General features: G+C 44.1%; 1 protein-coding gene across 1 annotated transcript in view; it reads right to left on the minus strand.

Annotated features, from left to right (window-relative positions):
• Positions 1-26,665, minus strand: part of CHRDL1 (chordin like 1) — a gene marked incomplete at its 5' end in the record, with an annotated part of 113,785 nt that overhangs the window by 15,220 nt on the left and 71,900 nt on the right. The window contains 4 exons of the mRNA XM_080795347.1: positions 1,377-1,545; positions 8,641-8,708; positions 24,063-24,156; positions 26,063-26,208. Coding sequence (XP_080651473.1) covers positions 1,377-1,545; positions 8,641-8,708; positions 24,063-24,156; positions 26,063-26,208 — 477 coding nt within the window. The remainder of the gene's footprint in view (positions 1-1,376; positions 1,546-8,640; positions 8,709-24,062; positions 24,157-26,062; positions 26,209-26,665) is intronic.

The raw sequence follows: 26,665 nt of genomic DNA on the forward strand, positions 1-26,665 counted from the left end.
TTTTTTTTTTAAGGCTTTGAAATAATTTCAGAGCAAATGGAATCTACTGGAGACAATTTCGGATTGACAATCAAACTGCATCTTTACCCCCTACTCCCCTGCATTTCATAAGTTCATATTGGAATGCCTTGGAATTTAAAAATAATACATTTCAAATCAAAGCCAGATCGATAGTAAATATTTCCAATTCTTCTAATATATCACCATTTTTTATTAAGAGTTTTATTTTGCATGTTCTTCTTTTAAGCCTGTTAGTTTCAAAAGCCATTCAATGTTTTTTATCTGTAATCTGAAATTTACATCTAACTCATAACAGATGTGATCAGCCAGCTTTGGTTTGACCAGCTTTGTTGAGATTTATAGTAGGAGCTCTTTGTAACGGATTGTTTTTCACCCGTGTTATTCAATCATTTGGTTTAATAATTTATTACTTTTAACCCGTTCAGGGAACTGGCTTTGATTTGTTTCTCCTTTAAAGGAAACAAAACATGTTTGTGGTTTCATAAAAGGGAACCAGCTGAGCTCTTGCTCTGAAGAGCTGGTTGACATGATGCCTAAAAAAGTAAGAAGCGGTCAATTGTTTGATTGAATTTCTCTTCCCCACTCCAACCCCAGCTACTGGGGTGGGGGTGGAGGCCGGGGAGCTCTGCGCAGGAAGGTCTTGGGCCACGGACATGTGTGGGTGCCTGTTTCAGCCAGCTGGTCGGCTGAGTGGGGCTGCATGTCTGTGTTAACTTGATCAGTCCTTCTGGTGCTTGGCCAGGATGTTTCTGGATTTCTTACTGGGTTACTCATTTCTAATGACAATCGCCTCATGTGAATTAGAATCTCTAAGCGTGGGGCCCGAGAATACGTATCTTTAGCAAGGGGCCTGGGAAGAATCCCGGGTACCCTGAGGAATGAGAATCACTATTTCCAAGGTGCGGAGCTAAGAGCTTCCAAAGCGTCTGGCGCTGAGTACCTGTGAATATCGGGTGCCTAATGGGAAAACAATCTCTCATTCCCTTAAGGATCCAATCAACTTCCCCCAAAGACCTGCAACCCCCTAGGGCAACTGCAAAAAGGCTGGGGGCTGTGTCAGGTTCACTGCTTTCTTGCCTTTCGATCTAAATAAAGACAGATACACCGGAAGTAGAAACTAAGCTCTTCCGGGCTGTGTTTAAGGAAATCCTGACAGTTTCTTGGAGTCGCTTGTCCACAGTTGCTTGGAGGCTTGATGATAAGTGATGCTCTTGTGACTGTCTGATATACATGGGACACCGTGCCCTTTCTAGGTCCAGCCCTCCAAAGATGGTGGGGAGAGGGGAGGTGGGGAGGTGGAGGTAAGGCATGGAAATCCTGCTGTGGATATGGTACCGAGGGAGTGTGCTCCTTACCCTGTCCGTGCTTGTGTTTGTTGTTGATGACAATCTGCACGATGGTGCCCGATGCTTGCTGGGAATCCATAAGAGCTCCTCGGTGGCTTCTGGCCCCAGGAAAGCGGGGCAGACCTCCAGCCTGTCGGCTTGGTGGAGAGTCATAGTGAGAGCGGTGGTAGGAATGTCTCTGCAAAATGACAAGGACGAACTCAGTCCCCCAAAGCCACCAGAGAGAAGGCAGGAAGGGACTGACACACACGGCTACAGCCCTTTCATGAACTGTAGCGATGACCTGAGCTCTGATCCTAAATTAACTACATGTCCACCCACACCAGTAGCCACATGAGGATATGAAGGAAGAGTAGCTTTGACGACACGCTGAGATTTCTCTCTCTCCTTCCATGAGACTGGGTGAGCATCACTGACAAACCTCGGAGGGAGCAAACAGCCAAAAAAAAAAAAAAAAGGGAAATAAAGTGTTCTTCTTGTCCCCAGGAATCTCATGTGTAACAAGTAAGGTACTAGCCTGCAACACAAGGTGGGACAGAGGCCACAGGAAAAGTATCAATTGCTGTGAAAAGTAAGAAGAGAAAGAGAACTGGTGGGGGAGGGTTTGTGACCTGGGCCATGATGGGTGGACAGAATTTTTTTTACAGGCAGAATTGGTGAGGAATATTCCAGGCAGCCATTTCCAAGTTGAGAATATGTAGCAGAGAACATAGAGTCCATAAAAGGGAACAGTTGAAGGATAGCATTCCAAAAGTGGGTTGCAGCCAGATCATGAAGCACTTGAAATGACAGGCTAATAAGGGGTGAGAACTTTATTCAGTAGGTGACAGAGGAGAAGGTGTGGAAGCCTTTGAGGGCTTTTTTTTTGTAAAGCAGGGAAATAATCAGAACTGTGTTTCCAAACATTGATCCCTAATCATGTATAGGGTGGACTGGAAAGGAAGAGATGGGACCTAAGGATAGTCCAGATAAAATGCACTGAGACTCTCAATGGAGCCAATGGCATGAGATCATAGGGCAGAGTACAGATAGATATCCTGGACATTTTGTAGGATAACTGACAGTATATGAGAGTACCAGGATGTTAGCCAGAGGTGAGGGTTTTGTTTTGCTCTCACTGCTAGATCTCTAGCCCGAAACAGTGGCCAGCATGTAGAAGGGGCTCATTAAACACTCATCGGATGAATGAATGAATGAATGAATGAATGAATGAATGCTGTGGTCCCTAATGAATGCTTAGAGTCCTGTAGTCTAAATTATAGAACCACTGCTCTCTAGGCAAGGGTTCGATACATGATGAACCCACCAAGCTCTTACCCACCCCTCTCCCAGGAGCTGAGGGAGCATGAAGGCAGAGGAAATTGGAAAGAATGAAGACTAGACCCTAAAGCAAAAAGCCAAATAAATAACATTGTGTTTTGGGGGCAACTGTTGGGGTAAAGGAAGGGTGACAAACTAAAAAATCTTTTGCAGGCTGTTAGATCCTTATATTCAGTGTTAGAAATGACAGGGGAGGGCACCTGGGTGGCTCAGTGGGTTAAAGCCTCTGCCTTCGGCTCAGGTCATGATCCTAGGGTCCTGGGATCCAGCCCCACATTGAGCTCTCTGCTCAGCAGGGAGCCTGCTTCCTCCTCTCTCTGCCTCTCTGCCTCTCTCTCTCTGCCTACTTGTGATCTCTGTCTGTCAAATAAATAAATAAAATCTTTAAAAAAAAAGAAATGACAGGGGATCTTGGACACACGTGTTGCAAATTGAGCTTTGGGAATCATTATTATTCTATTGGTGGGGGAGGCATTGGTGGGAGAAGGGGAGAGAGAACAGGAGCTGGAGTAAGAGAAAAAGAACATAACTCTCCAAATCTAAGAAGACTCCATGCTGGTACATCACTAGAAAATCTCACACAAATAAGACTTTGCATCAATTTATTATCATGTACACAGATGGGATTCTCAGTGCAAATATTTTTCATTCCCACAATGGCTTATATGTCTTTTTCACTCACATTCCACAAAGACCATTACAGATTGTTCTGTCCTTTCTGGAATTTGGCAAAGTTTTGCCAAAGGAACACAGAGATGACAGTTTGGCTGGTGGGTGTCCTACCGATGATACTAAAGGGAGGGAGTTCAACGGGGCTAGAAATTGCAAGAGAAAAGGTCGCTGACCCAGGATGAGCAGCAAGTACAAGAAGTTCTCTGATTCATGAGGGTGAGAACAAAGTGAAAAGCTGTTCTTTGGTACCAGGCCTGAGACCCTGGACATAGGGTAAGGGCAGAAAAAAAGATTCAAAACACAAACAAACAAACAAAAACCCTCAAGGATTTTGATCGTCTGCCAGAATCTCACCTTGTTTAAGGCTTTTGTTTTATAGACAGAGAAACCAAGGCCAGAGAGGAGCAGGGTTTTATTTAGGGTGACAGTGAGGATGGAGTTTTTGGAGATGGCAGGGGAGTAGGGACGGGGTGGGGGCAGAGTGGAGAGGAAGATGAACAGGAGGAAAAAAGGAAGGAGAGAGCGGGAGAGGGAATGTGTGGTCAAGCTCAGCGGGCTGCAAACATTTGGCTAAAAGCTGCTTTGAGGAAAATATCAAAGTCTGCTAAGACAGGGTGGCTCAGTTGGCTAAGCATCTGCTTTCAGATCGAGTCCTGATCCCAGGGTCCTGGGTTTGAACTCCGCATTGGGCTCTCTGCTCAGTGGGGAGCCTGCTTCTCTCTCTCCCTCTGCCCCTCCTTGTGCTTTCTCTCTGGGTGTGGGGGTGGCAATGTGTGATCTGGATTTGAGGGTAATGGCTCTTTTAAAGTTGTTCTCCTAAACAAAGGAACAGAAGAGGCTTACCAGAGACCATTCTGACCTTTTTCAGGGAGAAAGAGAAAAAGACATGAACAAACTGGAGCTTATCTTCAAACCCAGCTGTGAAGAGCCTGCTTGAGAGAGCAGGTCAAGTCTAGTCAGGTAGAAGTGGCCATGTAGCTAGGCTTTGTTTTATTCTGTTCTGTATTTTGGCATTATTTGATTTCCTGACTTGAAGTGCTGATAATTCTCTCAGGCTTTTTTGTTTGTTTGTTTTAAAGATTGTTCTGTCTGTCTGTCTATCTTACTTAAGACCTTTCTACACACAACGTGGGACTCAAACTCACAACCCGGAGATCAAGAGTCACAAGCTCCTCCAACTGAACTAGCCAGGCACCCTTCTCTCAGGATTTTGAGGTGGTTCTCACACACTTTTTTCCTGATGGTTGGACAACCCCCATTACTGCAGAAAGTTCTCTAGGAATTTCTTCCTTACTTGTCCTAAGAGGGAAGGGTTATATTGGCAGAGACAGGAAAACAGAACAGTTCAGGAAAAGTCTTCGAAGTGACTTCATGGCTGTGAATCTAAAGTTATCACAAAATAAAAAGTTTAATTTAAAAAATGTCTTCAGAGGGGCACCCAGGTCGCTTAAGTTCCTGCCTTCAGCCCAGGTCATGATCCCGGGGTCCTGGGATCGAGCCCTGAATCAGGCTCCCTGCTCAGCCCTTGGCTGCTCTCCCTGCTTGTACTCTCTCTCTCTCTGTCAAACAAATAAATAAAACCTTTAAAAAAATGTCTTCAGAATGTGTGGCAATTCACACGGCCGTGAGCCTGTTATAGCTTCATCACTGGCCCCCTGGGACCATTCCTGTCTGGGAGACACTTGGGCCAGTTTCCTTCCCAAACCATTGTTCTGACAATGTGAATGAGACATGGATTTCTATCTGTTTCCTATTGTTTCTATCCCTAAAGCTTTTGCTTTTCTAATGGTTAATCTCTGAGTAATCTTTTGGGGACAAAATCAGAGTTTGGCTGTCATCCAAAACAAAATTCTGCTTGCTTTCATGTTTTGGCTTTCCACCCTGCGTCTACTTCTCCCTCCCTACAACACACACGCGCGCACGCACACACACACACACACACACACACACACACACACACACACACACACCCATGGTACCCGGACCAGTAAATGTGAAATTATGAAGCCGAACAGAAACCAGTTTAGGATTTTCCAAAGGAGCCATAATTGAGCCACTGGTTCTCCTTCGTGTACGCTTCATAAAACTTAGTAAAATGGATGGTTTTCAACCCACTTGCCGAAATAGAGCCATCACCTGTGTTCCTATCGAACTGAGGTTTTCCACGGTTCCCTGTAAGTAGGAATGCTCTGTTAAAGTGACAGGCTACCAAATTGGCAATGTGTTGTTAAGGTTGCCTTTTTTGATCCCATACAGACAGTTGGGCCTGCAAAGGATATCCAGAAGGGGTTCTCCTACCTTCTAATTTTTGGCTGGTCAAGAGGCAGCTATGAGTTTGAAGCACTTCTCTCTTATATGGGACAAATTCCCAAAGCACATTAACATTCATGAGAAGCCCCTCACACATTTCACTCCACCTTCCACATCCCTTCCTTCAACACGTATTTCTTGGGTGCCTACTAGGTGCCAGGTACATATTTTTCTATTACTACAGATAGTATTTATTATTCAAATCACATCCCACAACATCTACCCCTTTGGGAACAAAGGAAAATATTTATTTATCATAAAGTGGAACCATCTGGATATTTTGGTCTACCGGGCCCCAATGTTTGTTTCTAAAGATAGGTCTTGAATTCCTTTGAAAATCAATAACTATTTCAAGGCATTCTGAACCTGACCTCTTTTGCTACAGGAAGTATGGGATTATGTTCAGCCCGATCTCCAGCAGTTTCGGAAGAAGGACGAGATGGAAGGACAAAGGTGGCGTTGGAGGCAGCATAAAATGAAGTCAAGAAGAAAGGCGCATTAATAGCCTTACCAGCAGGAGGCAGCATAAAATGAAGTCAAGAAGAAAGGCGCATTAATAGCCTTACCAGCAGGGGGACGCCTGGGTGGCTCAGTTGGTTAAGCCACTGCCTTCGGCTCAGGTCATGATCCCGGGGTCCTGGGATCGAGTCCCACATCGGGCTCCTTGCTCAGCAGGGAGCCTGCTTCTCTCACTGCCTCTCTGCCTGCTTGTGTGTACTCTCTCTCTGACAAATGGATAAATACAAAATCTTTAAAAAAAAATAGCCTTACCAGCAGGACCTTCGAGCTGGCTGCAACACTTAACATTGGGGTCCAAGCACCCAGCTTAAGGTGCCTGAGACCCAAATTCAGGGAGAATGGCACGTGGTTGGTGGCCACGAATTTAGTCATTCTCAACGTCCTCCCACAATAAAAAATGAGGGTGGATTAAAGGAGGAAATTCACAACACAGAAGATGGAGACTGGCATCATCTGTTAGGATTTGGAAGGAATCTCACTTCCTATAAAGCAGATACAGCTAGATGGAGAAAAGCTTCTTAAATTTTTTTTACGTTTTTATTCAAATTCCAGTGAATGAACCTACAGTGACATATGAGTTACAGGTGTACAATGTAGTGATTCCACACTTCCATACAACACCTGGCACTCATCCCCTCCTGAATCCCCACCACTTACTTTACCCATCCTCGGGGTCCTCGGGAACCTGCAAACTGGGAAGCCCACCCTCTCTTGCAGGAGTGCTGCTTGTTTTGAGATATCCATAGTGTTGTTCTCTACCTGACCCACAGGTAGAGAAACAGAAACAGCAGTGTCAAAATGACAGGACCAGAGAAGAAAGCACACAGATATTGCTTCAACTTGCACAGAAGACAGAAGCAACACTGGGAAGTTTATATTGGCCATTTTATTAGGTTCCCACAAACACCTTTCTCACACCTTCCTTATCCCTGGGTTTGCCCCATAATTCCTTAGGCTCTGGACTTTTACACAATGCTTGTTGAGAACTAATTTCACAAGTTAAAAAAAAACATTTAAATGTTATATACGGCAAAATTAATTGATGCTCATTGAAAAACATCCGATGGAGGTACCTGGGTGGTTTAGTCATTAAGCATCTGCCTTCAGCTCAGGTCATGATCCTGGAGTCCCAGGATTGAGTCCCACATCAGGCTCTGCTTCTCCCTCTGATCCTTACCCCACTTGTGCTCTTTCTCTCAAATAAATAAAATCTTTTTTTTTTTTAAAGAAAAACATCGAATGATACAGAACAGAGAGAGTAAAAAATCACGCTCTCTCTTTCCCCCTGCCCACTTCCACCCCTCTGAGATTACCACTTGTAATGTGTTGTTATATGATCTATCCAGATCTTTCCATAAGTATTCATTCATGCACACGCACACACTTACAATTTTTATATAGGGAAATGATAGTAGAAGTTGTATCTTGCACCTTGCTTTGTTTACATAATATATCTTGGGGATCCCTCCACTCGAGTACCCTTCAATGTTCTGCATTCTTTTTAACAACAGCACCGTGTCCCACAGATTGGGTGTGTTCAACCAAGCCCCTATTGCTTACGTTTGGGTTCCTTCCATTTGTTTTGCTCTTAGGAAAATAATGCTGCATTGAATGTCCTATACATTTTTTTTTGGTACCAGGGTCCAATGAATGTCCATATATGTACCATGAGCACCTTCATACATTTTGTACACTTTCATAAATCCTTCTGTATGATAGATTCCCTGAACTGGAACCTCTCCTTTTCAGATTTTAAGAAGTTTGAGATATGGCTGTATTTTGACATATGTTTTTGAGAAAAGGATGGCATTTTGTCAATTACTTTGAAATACACAGGGACGAGAGATGCTGTTGTATACACAGAGAGGCTTTTTATGAGGTTAGCACTGACAATGGAAATGAGATGCTGCACGGTGGAGAAATAGTATGCAGCCTGCTTCCTTTTCTCTCTTGCAGCTGTGTGACTGAAAGCCTAAGGCTTAGGAAAGGCTTTATGGAGATATGTCCATGGTACCCCTGTCACACTTGATCTTAACCAAAAGGCCGAGAAGTGATCATAGTACCTCTGTCAAAGGATGGACAGACCTACCTTACAGTCCCACAGAAGGTCCTCACTACTGAGGACAGAGGTAGTCACCTACTTTCCTTCCAGAAGACAGAGATTTGGCAAACCATCCCGAAAGGCTACCAACTTTGGATCTAGATGGCAGGTACCTAAGGGCTGGGGCTGTGATTTCTTTGTGTTCACATCCTGGCCCTAGTCATCAATTATACAGTGTACTTAAATGGCTGGAGTTTGGTGATAATGCTGTTTAATTTTCCGAGGAAAGGGAAAGAGCAGTGGTGTTAGAAATGGGCCCTTTTATGGAGTTGCTGGGATAATAGCCATGGAGAGAGGAAAGTTTGGCCTGGTACTGGGGAGGGTTGAATTATTTGAGCTATTCACACTTACTGCTTCTCTGTTGGCAGGTTGCCGGAAGATATCACCATCAGAATGTTCCCACGACAATTCTCCATCCCCTGTTTATTCCAAAATAAAGACAGAGTCATACATACTTAGAAGGGAAAACCATCACCCTTGTGACCTAGCCACATTTTTGGTTCTATGATCCCAAATTTCTCCAGACATTTTAAATGTAGTTAAGATGGCCATCCTTCTGGGCACCCTGGTGTCTCAGTCGGTCAGGGGTCTGATTCTTGATTTTGGCTCAGGTCATGATCTCAGGGTCACAGGATCAAGGGCCGCATCAGGCTCCACGCTGGGTATGAAGCTTGCTTAAGAGTCTGTCTCTCTGCCACTTCCCCCATCTCTCTCTGTCTCTGTCTCTCTCTCCTTCCTGAAAAAAAAAAATGGCTGTCCTTTATAAAGTGACCTGGAAAGATTTCTCTCTGGATCTGTCTCAATTTTCAAAAACAACTCTGAAGAAAGTTGTCACTTTTTTAAAATTTTATTTTTTTAAGATTTTTATTTACTTATTTGAGAGAGAGAGAGAGAGAAAGAGAGAGAGAGGGAGCAAGCACAAGCAACAGGAAGGGGCAGAGGGAGAGGGAGAAGCATGTTTTCCACTGAGCAGACAGCCAGATGTTGGACTCGATCCCAGAACCCCAGGATCATGACCCGAGCTGAAGGCTGTCACTTAGCTGACTGAACCACCCAGGAGCCCCATCCATTCACACTGTACAAAATTTGGGAAACAAAAGGGAAAATAATCACTTTCCATTGTGATATAGCCATCAGCCTCACTTTTGCTTACTTTATTCCAGTGACAGTTCAGTATCTTGCAGTTCGTACTTAACTTGTGTTTAAACTACCCTTCTAAAATGAGAATTTCAAGGATTTGGTCTGTCATGATTTGTTAAATTCATCCTGATGTCTCTGAGAAGTTACGACCTGGTCTGAAAGTTAAGGTTAATCTTGTGGTGGCTGGAATGTTTACCTAACCAATATCCAGGTTGTACTCCTCTGTTTTTGCCCGAGATACCTTCTTCTGGGTCTGTGTGTCCATTCTCTGAAGAGTTAACACTTACCATTGCCTCATTGCCAGAGTAACTTCTTTTGGGAGGAAGATCCTACCTTTAGCCTTGAGAACAACATACCACAGACAGTGATATTCTTCAGCCAATTAAAGATCACAAACCACAGGATAATTTCCAAGGATATTACCTTGTGTTACTGATGACCAAGTGAGTCGATGGGAAGAGCTGGGTCTTACTCTCAGTATCAGTTAAGCCATGTATTTCACAGGATAGCAGGAAATATCAGAAAGTATCAGCATGAAGAATTTTCTATTTGAATTTACCCCATGAGCTTTTAAAACCCACTTGGACATAGTAACATGTTACTGGTTCAAGGAGATTGTAGCACTGAGGGAAAATAAGGTAATATCATTGGCTTTTAGGACTTACAAAAGACCTCAAAATTCCTTTGATAGCAATGTTATAAGGTAGTGATATATAATGATGTTATGGCCTTAACCCTTCATGATTTAAAGATCATCCCATGGAAAAAAATTATGAACCATCAAGATGCACTTGGGAGAGAGGCGTCTGGGTGGCTCAGTCAGCTAAGCATCTGTCTTCTGCTCAGGTCATGATCCTGGAGTTGCCAGATCAAGCCCCACATTGGGCTCCCCACTCAGTGTGGAGTCTGCTTCTCCCTCTGGCCCTCCCCCCTCTCTTGTTCTCTCAGAGCTTTGAAAATGGCAAGGAACACACTGAAGACAGCCTACAAGGTGTGGCTGGAGTAGAAAGTTCAGGTGTGAAACAAGAGAAATGGGGATGGTGGAAAGAAAGGAAGAGGGGTGAAGAGGAAAGGGAGGCAAGGAAGGAGAGAGGGAGGGGGAGACTGGTCGTTGATGTAAATAAAGGTGGTAAATAATTGCTGTGTAGACTTCAGAAAGAGGCTGAAGAATTCACATTTTATCCTGTAACCAATTTTTATGTAGAGGTTCCTACAGTAAAAGATGGTGATGTGTGGCAGCTTCTCCTGGCGATGGAGTGTCTCCTACCTGGGGGGCAAGTGGAATCCGGGAGGCTGTTTGTAGTAACATGTGACAGGCCCTGAGAATCTCTGAAATCACGGGGAAGGGGCAAATCAGACAACTTCAGATAAAAAGGCAATGTTATGATCCTGATGGGAGATTTGATAAAAGAGGAGGATGGCAAAAGAGAAAATAGTGTAAAAGGATGCTATGGTGGTGGGGGGAGGGGGGGACACATGGGTGGTGCAGTTGGTTAAATGTCTGACTCTTGATTTCAGCTCAGGTCATGATCTCAGGTTCCAGGGATTGAGCCCTGCATCTTTCGGGCTCCATGCTCAGAGGGGAGTTTGCTTGAGGATCCTCTCTCCCTCTCCTTCTGCCCCTTCCCTGTTCTCTCTCTCTTTCTAAAGTAAATACATAAATCTTTAAAAAAATTTTTTTAATCAAAAGATGCTAGGCTTGCAAATCTGAACAGCTGGGAAATGGCACTGCCCTTGAAGTGAATGAATAGGGATGAACTTAAATGTACTTGGTCCCTTTTCACTGGCAGTGTGGTGAGTCCAAGCTTTGTCACAAGCCAGATGAAAATAGGGGACCCAAGAGAAGACTGGAAACCAGAAGAGATTCACCAGCAAATGGCAGAACAAAATGGAAAAGCCATGGAATGTGTTTTTGGGCCCAATCTAAGTAGCCCAAAGAGAATAAATCACAAAGGAAAAATGAGAGAAGAGCTCTCGCCACCAAACAAGTCCTTCACAAACATAGATTTAATGGTTGGTATTGACATGGAAGGTTTACTTAGTGTGACCTGTTGAGAAGTTCCATTTATTGCATTAAGGCCCTAGAGTCTTGAAAGGGCTTTTAGATAGTGTCCTGAAATACTGAGAGTCCAGGTAGAACCCTGAAGCAAGTAGTCCCTGTTAAGTGAATGGAGCGATCAGATGGCATGGGAGTGGATGACTAATGTCCTGTAACCTAAGTTCGGAGAAATGTGTCACAACGCCTAAGCTTTTATAGGCACACGTGCGTGCCTCAGTTGAAATCATTTCACTTCAGTTAAAAGCTCCTGGACCATTACTCCTGTACATATCCTCTCAAGTAGAAATGACTACTATTTTGGTTGCCTCTGAGCTTCTGATGCCATCAAAATGGCATTCTCTAAGCTGGAGTGTACTATATGTAAGGAGTCTTCTTTATCATTTGAACCATAGTTAAACTGGAGGAATCTTCTTTGGCATTCACATTTTATTCAGCTGTGACCTGGGCCAAATCTGTCTGGATTGCTGATAATAGTTCTGTCTGTTTAGCATCTTAGGTACTATAGTTTAGATATATCTCAGATATATCTAAGGGACAAAATACATCAAAGAAAAAATTAGCAGCAGTGCCCTAAAAACTATTCTGTTGCTTTTTTTTCCTCCCTGATTTGCTGGGCAAATTGTCTTGAGTGAGAGGGAACTTCTTTTTTTTTTCAGCCAGGGCTTTATCTGAAAAAAAAAAAAAAAAAAAAAAGGAAAGAAAGAAAAGAAAAAACAAAAACAAAACAAAACAAAAAACCCCACACTGATTCTAATGGAGACAGATGGATTCTAGTTAATTCCGAGAAGCAACAAGATGTAATTTTAACCAATTTTTAAAACCAAATGAAAAACAACTCTAGTGTACTGTATGTCAAACAATATTCATTTAACCTTAAAAGCCACATGTGTTGTTTATTCAAACCTCAATTATATTCTGAGTGGTATCCTATGGAGCTAAAATGGCTTGGCTTTCTGGTAATGAAAGAAATGAAGAACAAGCATTTCAAAAATGGTCAAAAGCTGGGCTACAATTCAGACTGTTTATAACTCCCATTGCTTCCATTAATCTCTGGTTAGCTTGAGTAGGTCACAGAAGTAAACCCTGTCCTCTCGAGAGGACTAAGTGTACAATGAGATTATTAGAAACCCATGAAGATAAGCCTCAGAAAGCAAAACTACGCCAGCATGTGGTCACATCTGAACCACATACAACATCATACATAACGTGTCCCATAGGTCCCGATGGATCTGGGACAACCCACTTTCATGCTTTTTTCTGGCAGACATAATTATTAAGATGGCCCTCTCACTTTCAAAAGTGTCTTGGTTTGGATGGGAAGATATGTAGTCACTCTAATCATAAGGCACATGGCAATGAAATGAATCCCCGAGACCAGGATGAGGCGGCGACATGATCCCTGCGACAAGGGAAAGTGATCTCTGTACTTTCAGAGGAACGCGTCGAAATCAGCAGAATCAGGGAAACTAGTTAAAGGGCTTTTGAGGGAAATCAGGAGAGTGTGGAGAGGAAGAAAGTGATCGTGACATCTCCACCTCCTACGTGCCAGGTTCTGGGGTGGACCACTTGATAGCCGGGACATAATACTCAAGCTGGAGATGAAAGACAGAGTAGAAGCAGATGACTCGATGGGGGTCCTCTGCCAAACATCTAATTCTCTAAATTCTGTTGAGAGGGAGCAGGCATGCTGAAATTTGAGTGAAGCTTTGAAGAACTCTGGTAGAAGGATTCCCCACTGGTAGACCTTTCAGCTAACAACGATATATAGTACTACAAGAAGTCCTCCGGTGTTTTGTAGATGGTCATGTGTTCTAGAAAATACTCTGCTGTCAAATAAAGCACTTTATTGTTTGGGCTGTCAATACAAGCTCTTAGCATTTTCAACAAACTATCTGCTTGAGAAACACAAAGACACAGACAAGGGGGAACTCCTGCCAAGAGTAGCTAGCCAAATCTGAAGAGGAGTACAAAAGCATTTATCCAGGAAAGTCAGAAATACATACTTTTTAAAAAGAGCATTATGGGAGTGGCCAGTGCTTGTGAGAGCCAATCATGAGTGAGGCAAAAGAGAAGCTATTAGCTGGATGATACCCACAAGCCACACTCTGCTCTTTCAATGACTATGGAGATCCAAGCTGATAGTTAGAAATGGGGTCTTTGAGTCATCCCAATAAATCTAATGGAAGCGTTACCATATCAGGCCCTGGGGAGCAGAGTTGTCACGAAGTCTGCTCCTTCCAGTAGCCTCAGAATTCAGAGTCCCCACAGTTGCTCCACATCCCCAAGTTGAGAGGCAACAAAGCAGTCATGGCTAAGAGAACAGCCCACACCAGCCGGACTGCCTGGGTCCAAAACCTGGCTCTGTCCCTTTTTGCCTGTGTGACTTTGGGAAAGTGATGAACCTCTCTGACCCTCAGTTTCCTTATTGCTAAAATGGGGACAATACAACCTAGCCTGGAGAGCGGTGGGGATGAAATGGATTAGTGTGCGCAAAGAGCTTAGAACAGGGCCTAGCCCACCAAGTGTTATTCCCCCTCTTCTTCCCATCCTTTCTCTCTGCTTCTTCTTCTTTCTCCTCAAGAGAAGCTCAACCCTGGGGAAAACCCAACTTAAGGAGTTCCATGAGCATGCATGGTAGCTATGAAGGAAAGGCTCTGGATTAAACAAACAAACAAACAAACGAAGCCCAACAGTAAGAAAAACATTTATGCCTGCACGTAGGAAAGGGAATCCTTTCATTTCGAAATCATTCCATTTTGAAAGCCAGGGTCTTGGATGCAGGGGGAAAAAAAGGCCACAGGGATGTTTTCAGCTTGTTCCTTCTGAACTGGCTAAGATTCTCTCCTAGTCATCTCCTTATTTTCCTCTTTGTCAAAGAGGCATTTGAGGGGCACCTGAGTGGCTCAGTGAGTTAAGCCTCTGCCTTTGGCTCAGGTCATGATCTCGGGGTCCTGGGATCGAGCCCCGTATCGGGCTCCCTGCAGGGAGCCCGTTTCCTCCTCTCTCTCTGCCTACTTGAGATCTCTCTCTCTCTCTGTCAAATAAATAAAGTAAAATCTTACTTATAAAAAAAAAGAGGTGTTTGAATTTTTACGAAATCCCTTATTTTTTTCTTGGCTCAAAATGAGGCTGAAGAGGACAGATATCTGCTTCATTGGGAGAGAGTGCAATTTTATGGTCCTAACATGGAGTGGTCAAAGTCCAAGTACCCCCCCCAAAAAAAGAGTCCTGAGCTACCACATCCATACATGGGAAAATAACAAGCGGATGGAGAAGGGAAGCTCAGAGATCTAGCAACGTTTACTGCTGGTCAACCTAGGAATGAATGGAAAGCAGTTAGTTTAAGGTCCTTCTATCCACAGATACTGCATTAGCTACCTGGCCTTATATCCAAAAAAGACCGGGATGTCTGGCGGGAGTAGCGGACATGGGGCTGGTTTTAATGGCTAAAGCCAAGGTGTAAATGGATGTAGTCATTCCAGTAATTTGCTGGAATAACGATCCTAGTATCCATTGTCTGCTTGCCCGGGCTATGGAGACTTGGAGTTGGTAAGTTCTTAAATTTGTAATGAAGGTAATATTGAAATCTGACTTCCCCTGCCTAACATAGCTCCTTTTGCTCACATTTCTTTTTTCTCTCTTTATGCTGTTCACTTGACAATTCAGACTAAGTTCTAGAAATACTGGGGTCTAGGCTCATGAAGGCTATTCCAATGAGAATAATGGACACAGGCAGGTGTTTCTGGGCAGTCATGGCACCCCCTGGAGTAGTTAGAAGGACAGGGCTGAAGAAGAGTGACTTTAACCTGTGAAGAAATACTTGCTCTGACGTGCTCGCTGGGAATTCCTTATTTTTACGGTAGAACCAGATGCCTAAAGACATGAAAAATGCTGCAATCCCAGAACAGGATGGGGGCATTTACAGCCAATTAAGATTTGGGGTTATTCATTTGTTAAACTCAGTATGAAAGTCAATGCTGTCTCATCCATGGTCTGAAGGGCTTTCTATGAAGAAACATACTAGACATAAGAGACATGCCCAGAAGGAACACAATGACCACCAAGGTTGGGAGTTCTGGGAGTATCAGCAAGCATGTGAAGATGAATTCTGAGCACAGGGGAGAGAGAGAGAACAAAAACAAGCTGGAAAGTTTCCATGGAAAAAGAAAGCCCCTGGTGGGGATTTAGAAGAAGAGAGGAAGGCCAAGGGTGGGATATCTCTCAGATGATCCTTTCTTCATGAACATGAATGGTTCACCTAAGAACAGGGTTCATTAACAGTGGTCAGACTCTTCTGTCACTCTGAAAAGATCAGAGTGTTTCAGCACAGTTTGAAGTTTAGGAAGGAGCACAGCAACTCAAAAACCAGAAACGATGGAGTTCATTTTTTTTTTTTGAGAAATGTGTCTCATTAATGATATTTCCTTCCTTATCATTATGACCCACTGATGGTTGTGTTCCTGCAGAAAATGTGGACCAAACCAAAAACAACGCTAGACCAATACATGAGTGTCTATATTTGGAGGTGCTGTTATTTTCTCCAGTTTTGTTTGATTTTGAGAACTTTGAAAACTTGGGTAGATTTTTATGATGTTAAAAATAAAATGAACTACCTTGTGCATCACTTCCCTCATGATCTCTGTGTTCCAGCCAAGATGGCATCACAGGTGTAATTTTGCTATTTTTATTGCAAAGAGAAATCACGAGTCTTAGGTACAATGGCACTTCTCTTGAGTACTGACAAATTGCTTTTAAACAGTTGCTTCCGTTTTCAGTTACCTCGTGGAAGTTCATAGAAATAGCTCAATTTCATGAAATGAGATTCAGTTTCCTCCTTTGGCTCTTTGCAAACGTGTTGGATAAATGAGCTTGGGTTGAGCATGTTAGGAGTTCAGTCATCTCTCCTGCCTCCCTAGGACTACACATGGAGTGCTGTCAAGAGCTTTTCATGGCTGTAGCTCTTTCTTTTTAATAAATCAACCACAAGAAATGCTTAACTCTGTGCTATGGGACACAGAGGAAGAAGGTGTTCCTTTTCCAGTTAAGGAAGAAAAACCCATGAAACAATGGAAAATACAAGAAAATATTTAAATGTTGGACTCTATAAACCAGACTAAGCCCTGAAAGTGGTCCAAGAAGGAGCTCAAGGAGGACTCAAGTTACCGGGTCAGGCTCTTTTGAAGGGGTACAACTCAGGCTGGGCTCTTGAAAGATGGGTAGGGTCAAAATCTGTAGAAGAGAGGAGGGAAGCTGTTCCAAGCTTGTGGAGGGAAGCTATTCCAAGCTTGTGAGAACTAAGAGAGGCACATAACAGGAATGAAAGTGGGAAGGAACATGGCATATTTTAGGACAAAGAGAACAGCCAGCCTGGAGTAGAAGGTGTGTGTGAGTTGGTGTCAGAGAAACGAGGATGAGTAGTAGGTTCAGGGATGGTCAGCTTGCTTTATAGAGTGCCTTTAAAAACAATCTGCGGACATTGGATAATGTGCTAAGACATGGTGGACACTGACCAACACAACCAAGTAGTTCTGTAAGAAGAAAAGCCTGGACTAGAGTAGTATGCACATGTACAATGGAGGAAGGACAGTTATAGACACTCCTACAGCCTGAGGTGGCCAGTTTCACGGGGAAAGCAGAAGTCAAGGATCCTGGGAGTTTAAGACTGCCATTAGCTTTGTCCTTAAACTTTGAGTCCCTCCTCTCTCACAGGCAATGAAAAGGAATGTGGTGTGTGTTGAGGCTGGAGAGACAGTCCAAGGAGTCTTCTTTCACCTCCCTCACAAGGTCGACCCCTCTTCATTACTGGCTTTTCCAACCCCTTTCCCTATAGCACGTGGCACAGTTGCCATTTCGTATCTACTTGATATTTGATATTATTTGATATTATCTATTTGATAAATGTGTCTTCTGCACTACAATCTGCTAGGCGAGGTCCCCTGTTCGTTTCGTTCACCATTGTATCTCCAGCACTGGGTACTTGGTGGGTGCTCCAGAAGGGTGAAGAAGGGTGAAAGAAGGTAGGTATTTCTGCTTTTTCAGCCTATAGGGAGCAGTGGGACAAAGGTGTCCCCTGCTGGTTCTGAGCGGGTAGGCTGAGGCCATGATGGGAAGAGCTCGGCAGTGTGGTTATTCTTCTAGGATTAAGTGCCAACATGTCAAGCATGTTCTCTCTCCCCATCTACTCCCTTGCCTTAGGAGAGGTCCCTTGTTGCATTCCCATGAATGGCTCCCACCAGGGAGTGTAAGAGTTTGGGACTCTAGAGCCAGGTTGACAAGCTTCAAATTATAGATCTGCCACTCACTGCCACGTATCCTTGGGCCAATCACATAACTTCCCTGCCTCAGTCTCCTTATCTGTAAAATGGGGTTAATAATTGTTCTAACTTTGTTGGGAGGATTAAATGAGGTTATCACACACATCAGTGCTTAGACCACTGCCTGCCACAGAGTAAGTACTACGTATGTACACTGTCTAATCAGGTTTGGCTCTTAATACAGCCAAAAGCCTACCTCCCCCCAAAACCTCTCCTTTGTCTAGAGTCCAAGTACATAGCCTGCCCCTTTGCTTTGGCAAGATAGGCAGGAGACAGGAAACAGAAATGGTAAGTGGTAGAGGGAAGCAGGAGGAGGGTGGGTTTGGGTTTGAGGCCTGCCTGCCCAGAATGTGGCAGTCGTACAAGATTTTTCTTCTGATCAAGTTTCCCTTCAGGTTCCAGCGGCTGTTTGCATGCCACTTCCAGTCCAGATGAGATTTGCTCAAGTTCCAGCAAGGACATGCCCCCTGTCAATGCCCTTTTGACCTGCCTCAAGCCTCAAGGACAGGTCAAAATCCCTGAGGCTGTGGTTGAGATCCAGTCTGCGGCTAACATTGCCACATGACCCAGGAAGAGAGACACGTACCCGTGTCTGTGGAAGGTGCAGAGAGCCTGTTTCCGTGCGGCCCTTTATGTGAACGTCTGCAAGTTCAGCACTCAAAAGGTTATTTCTTCTGCAGTACTTTTGCTGCAGTTAGGGTGGTCAGCATAGGGGAGAAGGGTGTCTGCATTCCCTGCTGTGTGAGTAATATGCTTATGCAAGACAGACCTTTGTAAAAACATCGTTTCAGCAGGAAAAAAAAAATAACGAGGTGCTTCCAAAATTAGCACTTCAAAGGAGATTCAATCACATTCTACACAACTGAAAGATGTAAAGAAATTAGGGGCAGAGAGAAAAGCATCAGTTTTATGAAAGCAGAGAACTGAGCCTTCACAGGGAAAGATGAAAGCGAAGGATTTATTTCGGCTGGAGGAGAGATCTCGGAGAAAGAACTTCACGAATTGGCAGGTGTGTGAAGGGACCGCGCATGATCAGTCGGAGCTCGCTTTTCTGTGTCACTTCTGAGGGCATCATAAAAGGAAAGAAATTTAAACTGTGACAAGGGTCGTGTTGAGAAGATGGCGAGTCCCAGGATCTGTTAACACAAGAGGGATGAGAAATGAAGTTCTATGTGTGGAGATTAAAGAAAAAAAGGCAAGACTATCAGACATAGAGGAGAGGGTGCAATCGTATTAACCCTGGGCTAATAAATACAATAATATTATATATGAAATATAATCATTGTCTCATATGAAGCAATAAGTGTGTATAAGACTTTCCCCTAGATCTCCACATCATCTCGGTTAATTTTTACAACCTTTCCATGGGTGACACTTATTATAATCTCCATTTTCAGGGCTGAAAAGAAGCAAAAAAACAAAGTTCTATGGGGACAAGCAGATTGCCCAAGGTAACATCACTAGTAGGCGGGAGCTCCATAACATCAAATCTGAGTCCTTGTGGCTTCCGGGTCTATGTCTGCTGCCCCACACATGTCTCCCAGAGGCAATAACACGTCTTTTGGCAATTCCCTTTCTCTTACAAATTGTTCCTCAGTTTAGATTTCTCACCGTATCCTTTTCCCCAAACAGAGTAACCTCAGCCCAACAACTGGATTGTTATGCAAGCAACTACGAACACCTCCGCTCCGTACAGACTCTCTTCCCTTCGGAGCAGACTCAAATGACATTGGGGCAAAGATGGTTAGGGAGATGAGGAACAAAATACCCATCTTTTCTGGCTTAAATGTCGTAGCTGTACTGGTGTACAGACACACACACTGTGAGAAAGCAGGAGAGAAAGATCCAGGGTCTTCTTGGAGCACAAACAAAACTAGGCTGTGGCTAAATCCACACTGGCTTGTCAGGACCTCTGGAAAGAGCATAGGAAAAAGGATGAGCATACACTGGTACTCGGAACAAGGTCATTTCTTCCTTTTTTTTTAAGATTTTATTTATTTATTTGGCAGAGAGAGAGAGAGCACGCGCGAGTGGGCACACACGAGCAAAGGGAGCAGCAGGCAGAGGGAGAGGGAGAAGAAGGCTCCCAGCTGAGCAGGGAGTCCAATGTGGGGCTCGATCCCAGGACCCTGGGATCATGACCTAAGCCGAAGGCAGAAGCTTAACTGATTGAGCCACTCAGGTGCCCCAAATTCATTTCTTCCTTGAAGAAATATTACTTACAGTGTCCTGAAGGGCAATGGGGGAGGAAAAACCAGTTGGGGATCAGAAATGACACCATGTAATTTCCTACTGACCATGAACCAATGGACAGCAAGTACCACCCCTACCACACTCTATCAGTAATTCAGAGGCAGAAAACACAGGAATAATATCATATGTTAGTTGTATCTAATTCAAGCTATAACTTTGGCAGTATTTCCAAGCTAGCATGCATTCATTCAAAGAGTGCTTACTCTGTACCTAGAGCAGGGAGGGGGAAGAAAAGATGAACCAGGAATAGTTCCTGCCTTAAGGAGCTCAGAATTGCTATGGAGAGTAAGACATGGGTACACATAATAAATTTAAAAATAAAAAGGTAACAAAGTGATTAATGCTACAGGAGCAGCACCCAGTAAAGGCTGAGGAGTCTCAGAAAGGAAGGAGGTTTACTCCTAACTTACAGGATTAAAAAAACAAAATGCTTTCGGAGGAGGTGGCAGATGGGCTGGTCTTTGGATAAGCAGGATAAACAGGAATTCGGGCTGGAGAAATGAGGGATGGCAGAGGGAAGGCAGAGAAGAGAGAAAGGTCTTCCATCTAATATTTATCATAATTCACCCAGAGGACGGCCTGTGTCAGAATCTGTGGAGGCAGTGTTTGAGCTATGTCTCGAGAAACCTGTAGGATTTCCAAAGGCAGAAATGGAAGGGAAAGGCTTTTCCAGAAAGAGGCAATTTTCCCTCCTCTAAGGTCCAGCTGTACATGTGCGGTTCTTAAATAGGCAGCCATTTTGTTCCCTTGACCTCCCAGTTCCTTCCCATGAAATGACTGTCACACATTCGTCTCAAAGTTGGTTGCCCAATGGTTGGAAGTAGATACTCTGACCATTCAGAGAGTAACATTTGTTACTTTTCTATTGCTTCCAGGATTCAGACTTTTAATATGATAAATTTAAGTGGACTAAAATCAAACAGAAACCACTATTCAGGGCTGCCTCCAGTCATCCATTTGGTCTCAAGAATGGATTCTCAAAGAGGAATCTATGGACCACCAGCCTCTGAGTGGACAGTGGGGCCTGCTGACATGCACATACCAGGACCCTACCCCAAAGCTGTTGAATTACGCAACTGTTGTCTGATGCTCTGAAAGTTCTCCAGGTGATTTTGAAGCACACTACAGTTGGAGAAATCTTGAGGGGGTAGAGTGAAGGCACAAAGACAAGAGAGCACAGGGACACTGGGAGTGGAACCTGAGGTGTGTGAATCGAAGAATGTGGGCCTAGAAAGCTAAGTTGAAGCTACTGGATAGAAGGCCTTCACTGTCTGAGGCAGGGGTTGGTGTGTACCCCTGGCAACAGGGAGCCATTCTTTTCAGCAGCAGAGTAAAGTGGGGAAGAGCCTGGCATCTGGACTCACTAACTCACTAACTCACTAACAAGGCTATTAACTTCTCTCTGCCTCAGTTTCATCATCCATAAAACGGGAATACTGATCATACTCATCACACAGGGTCATTATAGGAGTAAATGAGTTAATGTCGATAAAGTATTTAGAACTGTGACTGGTAGGGTGCCCAGGTGGCTCAGTCAGTTGAGTGCCCGAATCTTGATTTCGGCTCAGGTCATGATCTCAGGGTCATGAGATCAAGCTCCACATTGGGCTCCACACTGAGCGTGGAGTCTGCTTAGGATTCCCTCTCTCTCCCCCTCTGCCCCTCCCCGCACCCATCCCACTTGCATGCTCACACACACTCTCTCTCTCAAGGAAAAAAAAAAACTGACTGGCCTTAGTAAGTACAGTATGTATCAGCACAAATACTTTTTTTTTTTAAAGTAAGCTCTATCCCAACATGGGGATTGAACTCATGACCCCGAGATCAAGAGTCACATGCTCTAGCAACTGAGTCAGCCAGGTGCCCCAGCACAAAGACTTCTGAGTAGAGGTGTAGTATGGTTAAGGGTATCTTTCTGCAAGATGAAGCTAGCAGTAGTGTACAGGAGTCATCTACCTATCCCCTCTCAGTAAATCGTATCATTTCCCCCACCTCTAACTCAGTGCTTCTCAAATTTGGCTGCACATTGAAATCACCTCCCTCACCCTCCACCCCCAGCCTGAACATAAATCTATCAAGGTAATTCCAATAAGCACCCATGGTCAAAAAGCAATGCCCTAAATATATTTCATATTGATCTGTTTCTCATTCTGCAGTCCTCACCCTATATAAGACGTGGTGCTAGGTCATTTTCCTGCATGATCTCATTGAAACCTCATAAGCACTTGGAAGTAGGTGCTAACAACATTCTCCCTATAAAGATTGTTAGAAAGGCTGAACGCACTGCTCATGATTATCCAGCTAGAGAGTAGCAGGACTGGGCTTAGAGCCAAGGCAGCCTGATTCCAGAGGCTCCAGTCTGAACCACTATTCTCTACTGTGTCCCCCAAAACAGGCACCTGCCCTCTCACATAAGACAGGCTACTGCACTACCCTTCTTCCTGGCCTCTCCCCTTGCTTTGCTGCCTCCCTCTAATCAAGTGTAGATGCAATAGCCAATGAGGTCTTTTAAGACATCCACTGGTTCATGTTATGCCCTGCTCACAACTTTCCAGCGGCTTCCCAAGGTACTTAGAAACTGAATACAAATGCCAGCCCACAGCTTTGAAGGTCCTATATGGTCTGAGCCCGGTTCCCTTCTCCAGCCTCATCTCCAGCCAGGGTTGACTACAATCACTACAGGCCAGCTACAGATCCTCAGATGCCTTGAATGCTCTGAGCTCTTCCTTGTGTAAGGCCCCCGAATTTTCTTTTCTTCTGCCCAGAATGCTCTCCCCCCAGGAGTTTTGCATGGATGGCTCTTTTTCATCTTCCAAGTCTGAGCATAAATGTCACTCAGAGAGGCCTTCCCAACCACCTGATATAAATGCTGTCCTTATTTCCTATCTTATTTCCTATCTTAGTCCTTTATTTTCTTCATAGTACTGACATTGTTCCAATTTTTATTTGTTTGTTTATCATTGGCCTTCTCCGGTAGAATTTGAATTCCGTAAGAGCAAAGAAACAATCTTTGCTGCTATGCATGCCATGTACGGTTGTAGAGGATACTGCACAAATTTGCTGCACCGAAGGGGGTGCATTCACAAGGATTTTCTGGCAAATGGTTGCAAAATCTCTTAAGTAAAAGGATTCTCTTTGTAACTTGCATAAAGATGCAATATAGTCTGACAGTGCCCTGTATGTTTACTCTACTTGCCAGTATGTATCTAGCTTCTGGCACAGAGCTGAACTTAGAGTAGATGCTCAATAAATATGTTGATTGGATGGAAGGAAAGACGAAATTAGAATACTGCTAGAGGGCAAGCCAGAAAGGAGAGGGATATAGAAGACAACTGATAGATTTAGTAATTTGAGAAGAGGAAATAAAAGAGAAATGAAAGGTGATTATTCTTGATCTTCGAGAGAAAACAAATGGCACCACTATTAAAGATAATGGAAACCAAATAAGAAAACACTAGCTTGAGAAAACATCGGTGACATTTTGGCTATAATTTGCGAAAATGATGCCTTCTGCCTTCCATTTTGCTTTTCCTGAGTTTGTCACTGTTTGACTGTGGGGCTTTAAAGAATCTATCTAAATTTGAGGTTTTAAAGACTTTACCTAATTTGCCCTGTGCAGTCTCCAAAACGTCAGGGCTTTGCAAAGCCCGTTCTTCCTGTTAAGGTTGTGCATGGAAATGGCTTGCATTTCACACGACAGTAACATGGAGGCCTGGCTAGAAGGGATTAAGGCAGAAGCGACACAGACACTCACTTTCTCCATAAATGATGCTCACTCTCTCTCCTGCCACACACCAGGGCAATTTCTTTCAGGTAGTGGCCCTTAAAATCAGTGTTTCCTTCCTCCCTTTGGTGAATGGACTTAGCTTCCCCCCAACTCTGCTAAAATCTAAGGCGACCATGGAAAAATTCCCTTGCTTATGACACTGGCCAGGCATTTCCTTCTCCACTAAGTCCTGCTATCCAGTATGGCAACATCCCTCTGTCTTGGGATCTGGGACACATACCTCTGCACAGCCGGCAACAGGAATCAGGAACGGAGACTGGGAACGCACAGGTTAACTTGGGGCAAGTCTTGAGACCACAGTACACATTCCCCTCCTGCCAAGGAGAAACAGAATTAAAGGTCAGGGGGACCTGGGAATAAGCATAAAGGCTTCTTAGCTCGGGACCTGGGATGAGTAGGGACTCGAAACATGGCACTCCTTCCCAGTGTTCTCCCATGGTTAGTTCTAGACACTTCCTAAATGTTATTATGCTTTATTTTCTTCTGTTTACTATTTCTTCATGCCAGAGACTATGTTACTGAAGAGTTGGCCCTCCTTGTTGGGCCTCCTCATCTAAGATGGTACAAAGCGGTCCATGTAAGGGCCACCATCGGCCTGCCAAACCCCCAAAAAGGTCTTTTCCCTCTCTTTTCTGTTCATTGTATCCTCTGGTTCCCAACACACCCCAGCTGGATATTGGGATCTCAGGGAATGCAGATCTGCATGAGAGCCACATTTTATAGTGCTCCAAACCAGGGAGGTGAGCTCTCTGGGGTAATATAAAACTATACAAGATGATCTGAATGGACAGTTCCATTCAGCACAAGGCAAGGGAGAAGAGCAAATTTACCTGCTATGTCTGTCTTTACATAGTTTCCACTCCCTAAAGTTCTATGTTCCAAACATCATTCCTTAAACCTTGTTTTTTTAAAATACCTTATTCATTTATTTGAGAGAGAGAGAGAGAGAGAGAGAGAGAGAAAGAGAGAGAGCACGAATAGGCAGAGGGGCAGAAGGAGAGGAAGAAGCAGGCTCCCTGCTGATCAGGGAGCCCAACGCCATGGAGCTTGATGCCAGGACCCTGAGATCAGGACCTGAGCCAAATGCAGATGCTTAACCATCAAAGCCACCCAGCTGCCCCTAAACCTTGTTCTTAGAAAGATATTACTCTGGGGCTAGAAAGGTCCCTGAAAAGTCATTAGTAAGGGAAGGCCACAACCAAATTATCCCAAACTACCGAGATACCATATTTTTACTAAAAGTCACCAAGGGAAGAGATTCTAGAACTTCCCTCTGCATGCAATCCAGTGTTTAATGCCCTTACAAGCAAAAAAGTTCCTACATTGAACTTCATTCCCTCACACTTCAGTTGAAACAGCCATTTTCTTCCATTTTCTGGTTCCACCTCTTATATTTTCTGGACTGCACAATTCCATGAAGATATAATCAATATACTTTATTCCTAAGGTATATAAGGTTCTTCTGACAGGTTAGGTCAGAGGAATAATCATGTTTTGCTGACAGTGTTCTCACTGCAGGGCATCAGCAGCAAACTGATTGGGAGAATACATCAGATGGGAAACAAGAGATAGCCCCATTCTTTTGTGAATTGGACTGAGTGGCCTTAGATGGCACCAATGACTTTTCTGCCCCTAGCATCCCCAAGGCTTCAAACAGTTGAGTTCTTTTGATGAAGGCTTTGCTGGGGTCACCATTGTTAAAAGGAGGACAGATCAAGACCATCAACTCACATTTGTGCATTTAAACAGTCCTAACATTTTAATAAAGACCAGGATATGACTGTGTCTGATTTCTTTCACATAGGTCAGGATTGTTCAGGGCTCATGAAAATCAGGGAGTCTGGACTGACAGGATTAGGATTTAAATTAGGATTTAAATGCAATTCACCTTGGGGTGTCCTGGGTGGCTGAGTCGGTTGAGCGTCCAACTCTTGCTTTTGGCTCAGGTCATGATCTCACGGTTCGTGAGATCGAGCCCTGAGTTGGGCTCCATGCTCACCGGGGAGTCGGCTTGAGATTCCTTCCTTCTCCCTCTGCCCCTGCCCCTGCTTGCTCTCTTTCTCTCTCTCTCAAATAAATCAATTAATCTTTAAAAAAAAAAATGCAATTCGTCTTCCTTCCAAACACCTTATAGTGTAGGCTTCAAGTACAGGTGTAAGTACAGGAGGAGCTCTGGTGTTGGGGTAGGGCTAGCAGGGACATTAAGACACCAGGTCTTACCGAACAGCTGCACTGGGTACACTGATTGGGTTGCCGGTTCTGAAAGAGCCCTTCAGCCACGAACAGCTCACCGTGTTGGTAAGTGGTCCCGTTGTACTCACACGACTTGCTGGTCACCTTATTGTTCGCCGGTGGTAGGGAATCTTCTGGGACAGGGTGGAGAAAAACCATACCAAGTATTGGCTTCACTGCAAAGAATTTCATAAATCCCAACAGCAGATGGGGCTGTATCACACAGAGGGAGTTAAAAGATAATCCCTGATTCAGTGGCTGAATGGCAATGGGCATGACCATCCATCTATTCTTTCATTTGCTGAGCATTTATTGAGCACCTATTGTGTGCCAGGTACTATGATGGACATGAGAGAGAAATCGGAGAAGGACAAGGACCCTGCATTCACGGAGCTAAGAGACCAGGTGAATGACATGTTAACTTGACCGCAAGGACGGAGTCCTTTCAGAAGAGGAACCATCAATTATAACTGCCTTTGTAACTTTACCCCCTTTCATGTTTCATATCGCTTGGTGTGTGCTTGTATGCTTAATCTGGCCTCTGGAGTCCCTGCCTTATTTTTTTTAATGAAATATGGTTGACATACATAG

Source organism: Martes martes, assembly GCF_963455335.1.
Source record: "Martes martes genome assembly, chromosome: X".
Lineage (NCBI taxonomy): Eukaryota > Metazoa > Chordata > Mammalia > Carnivora > Mustelidae > Martes > Martes martes.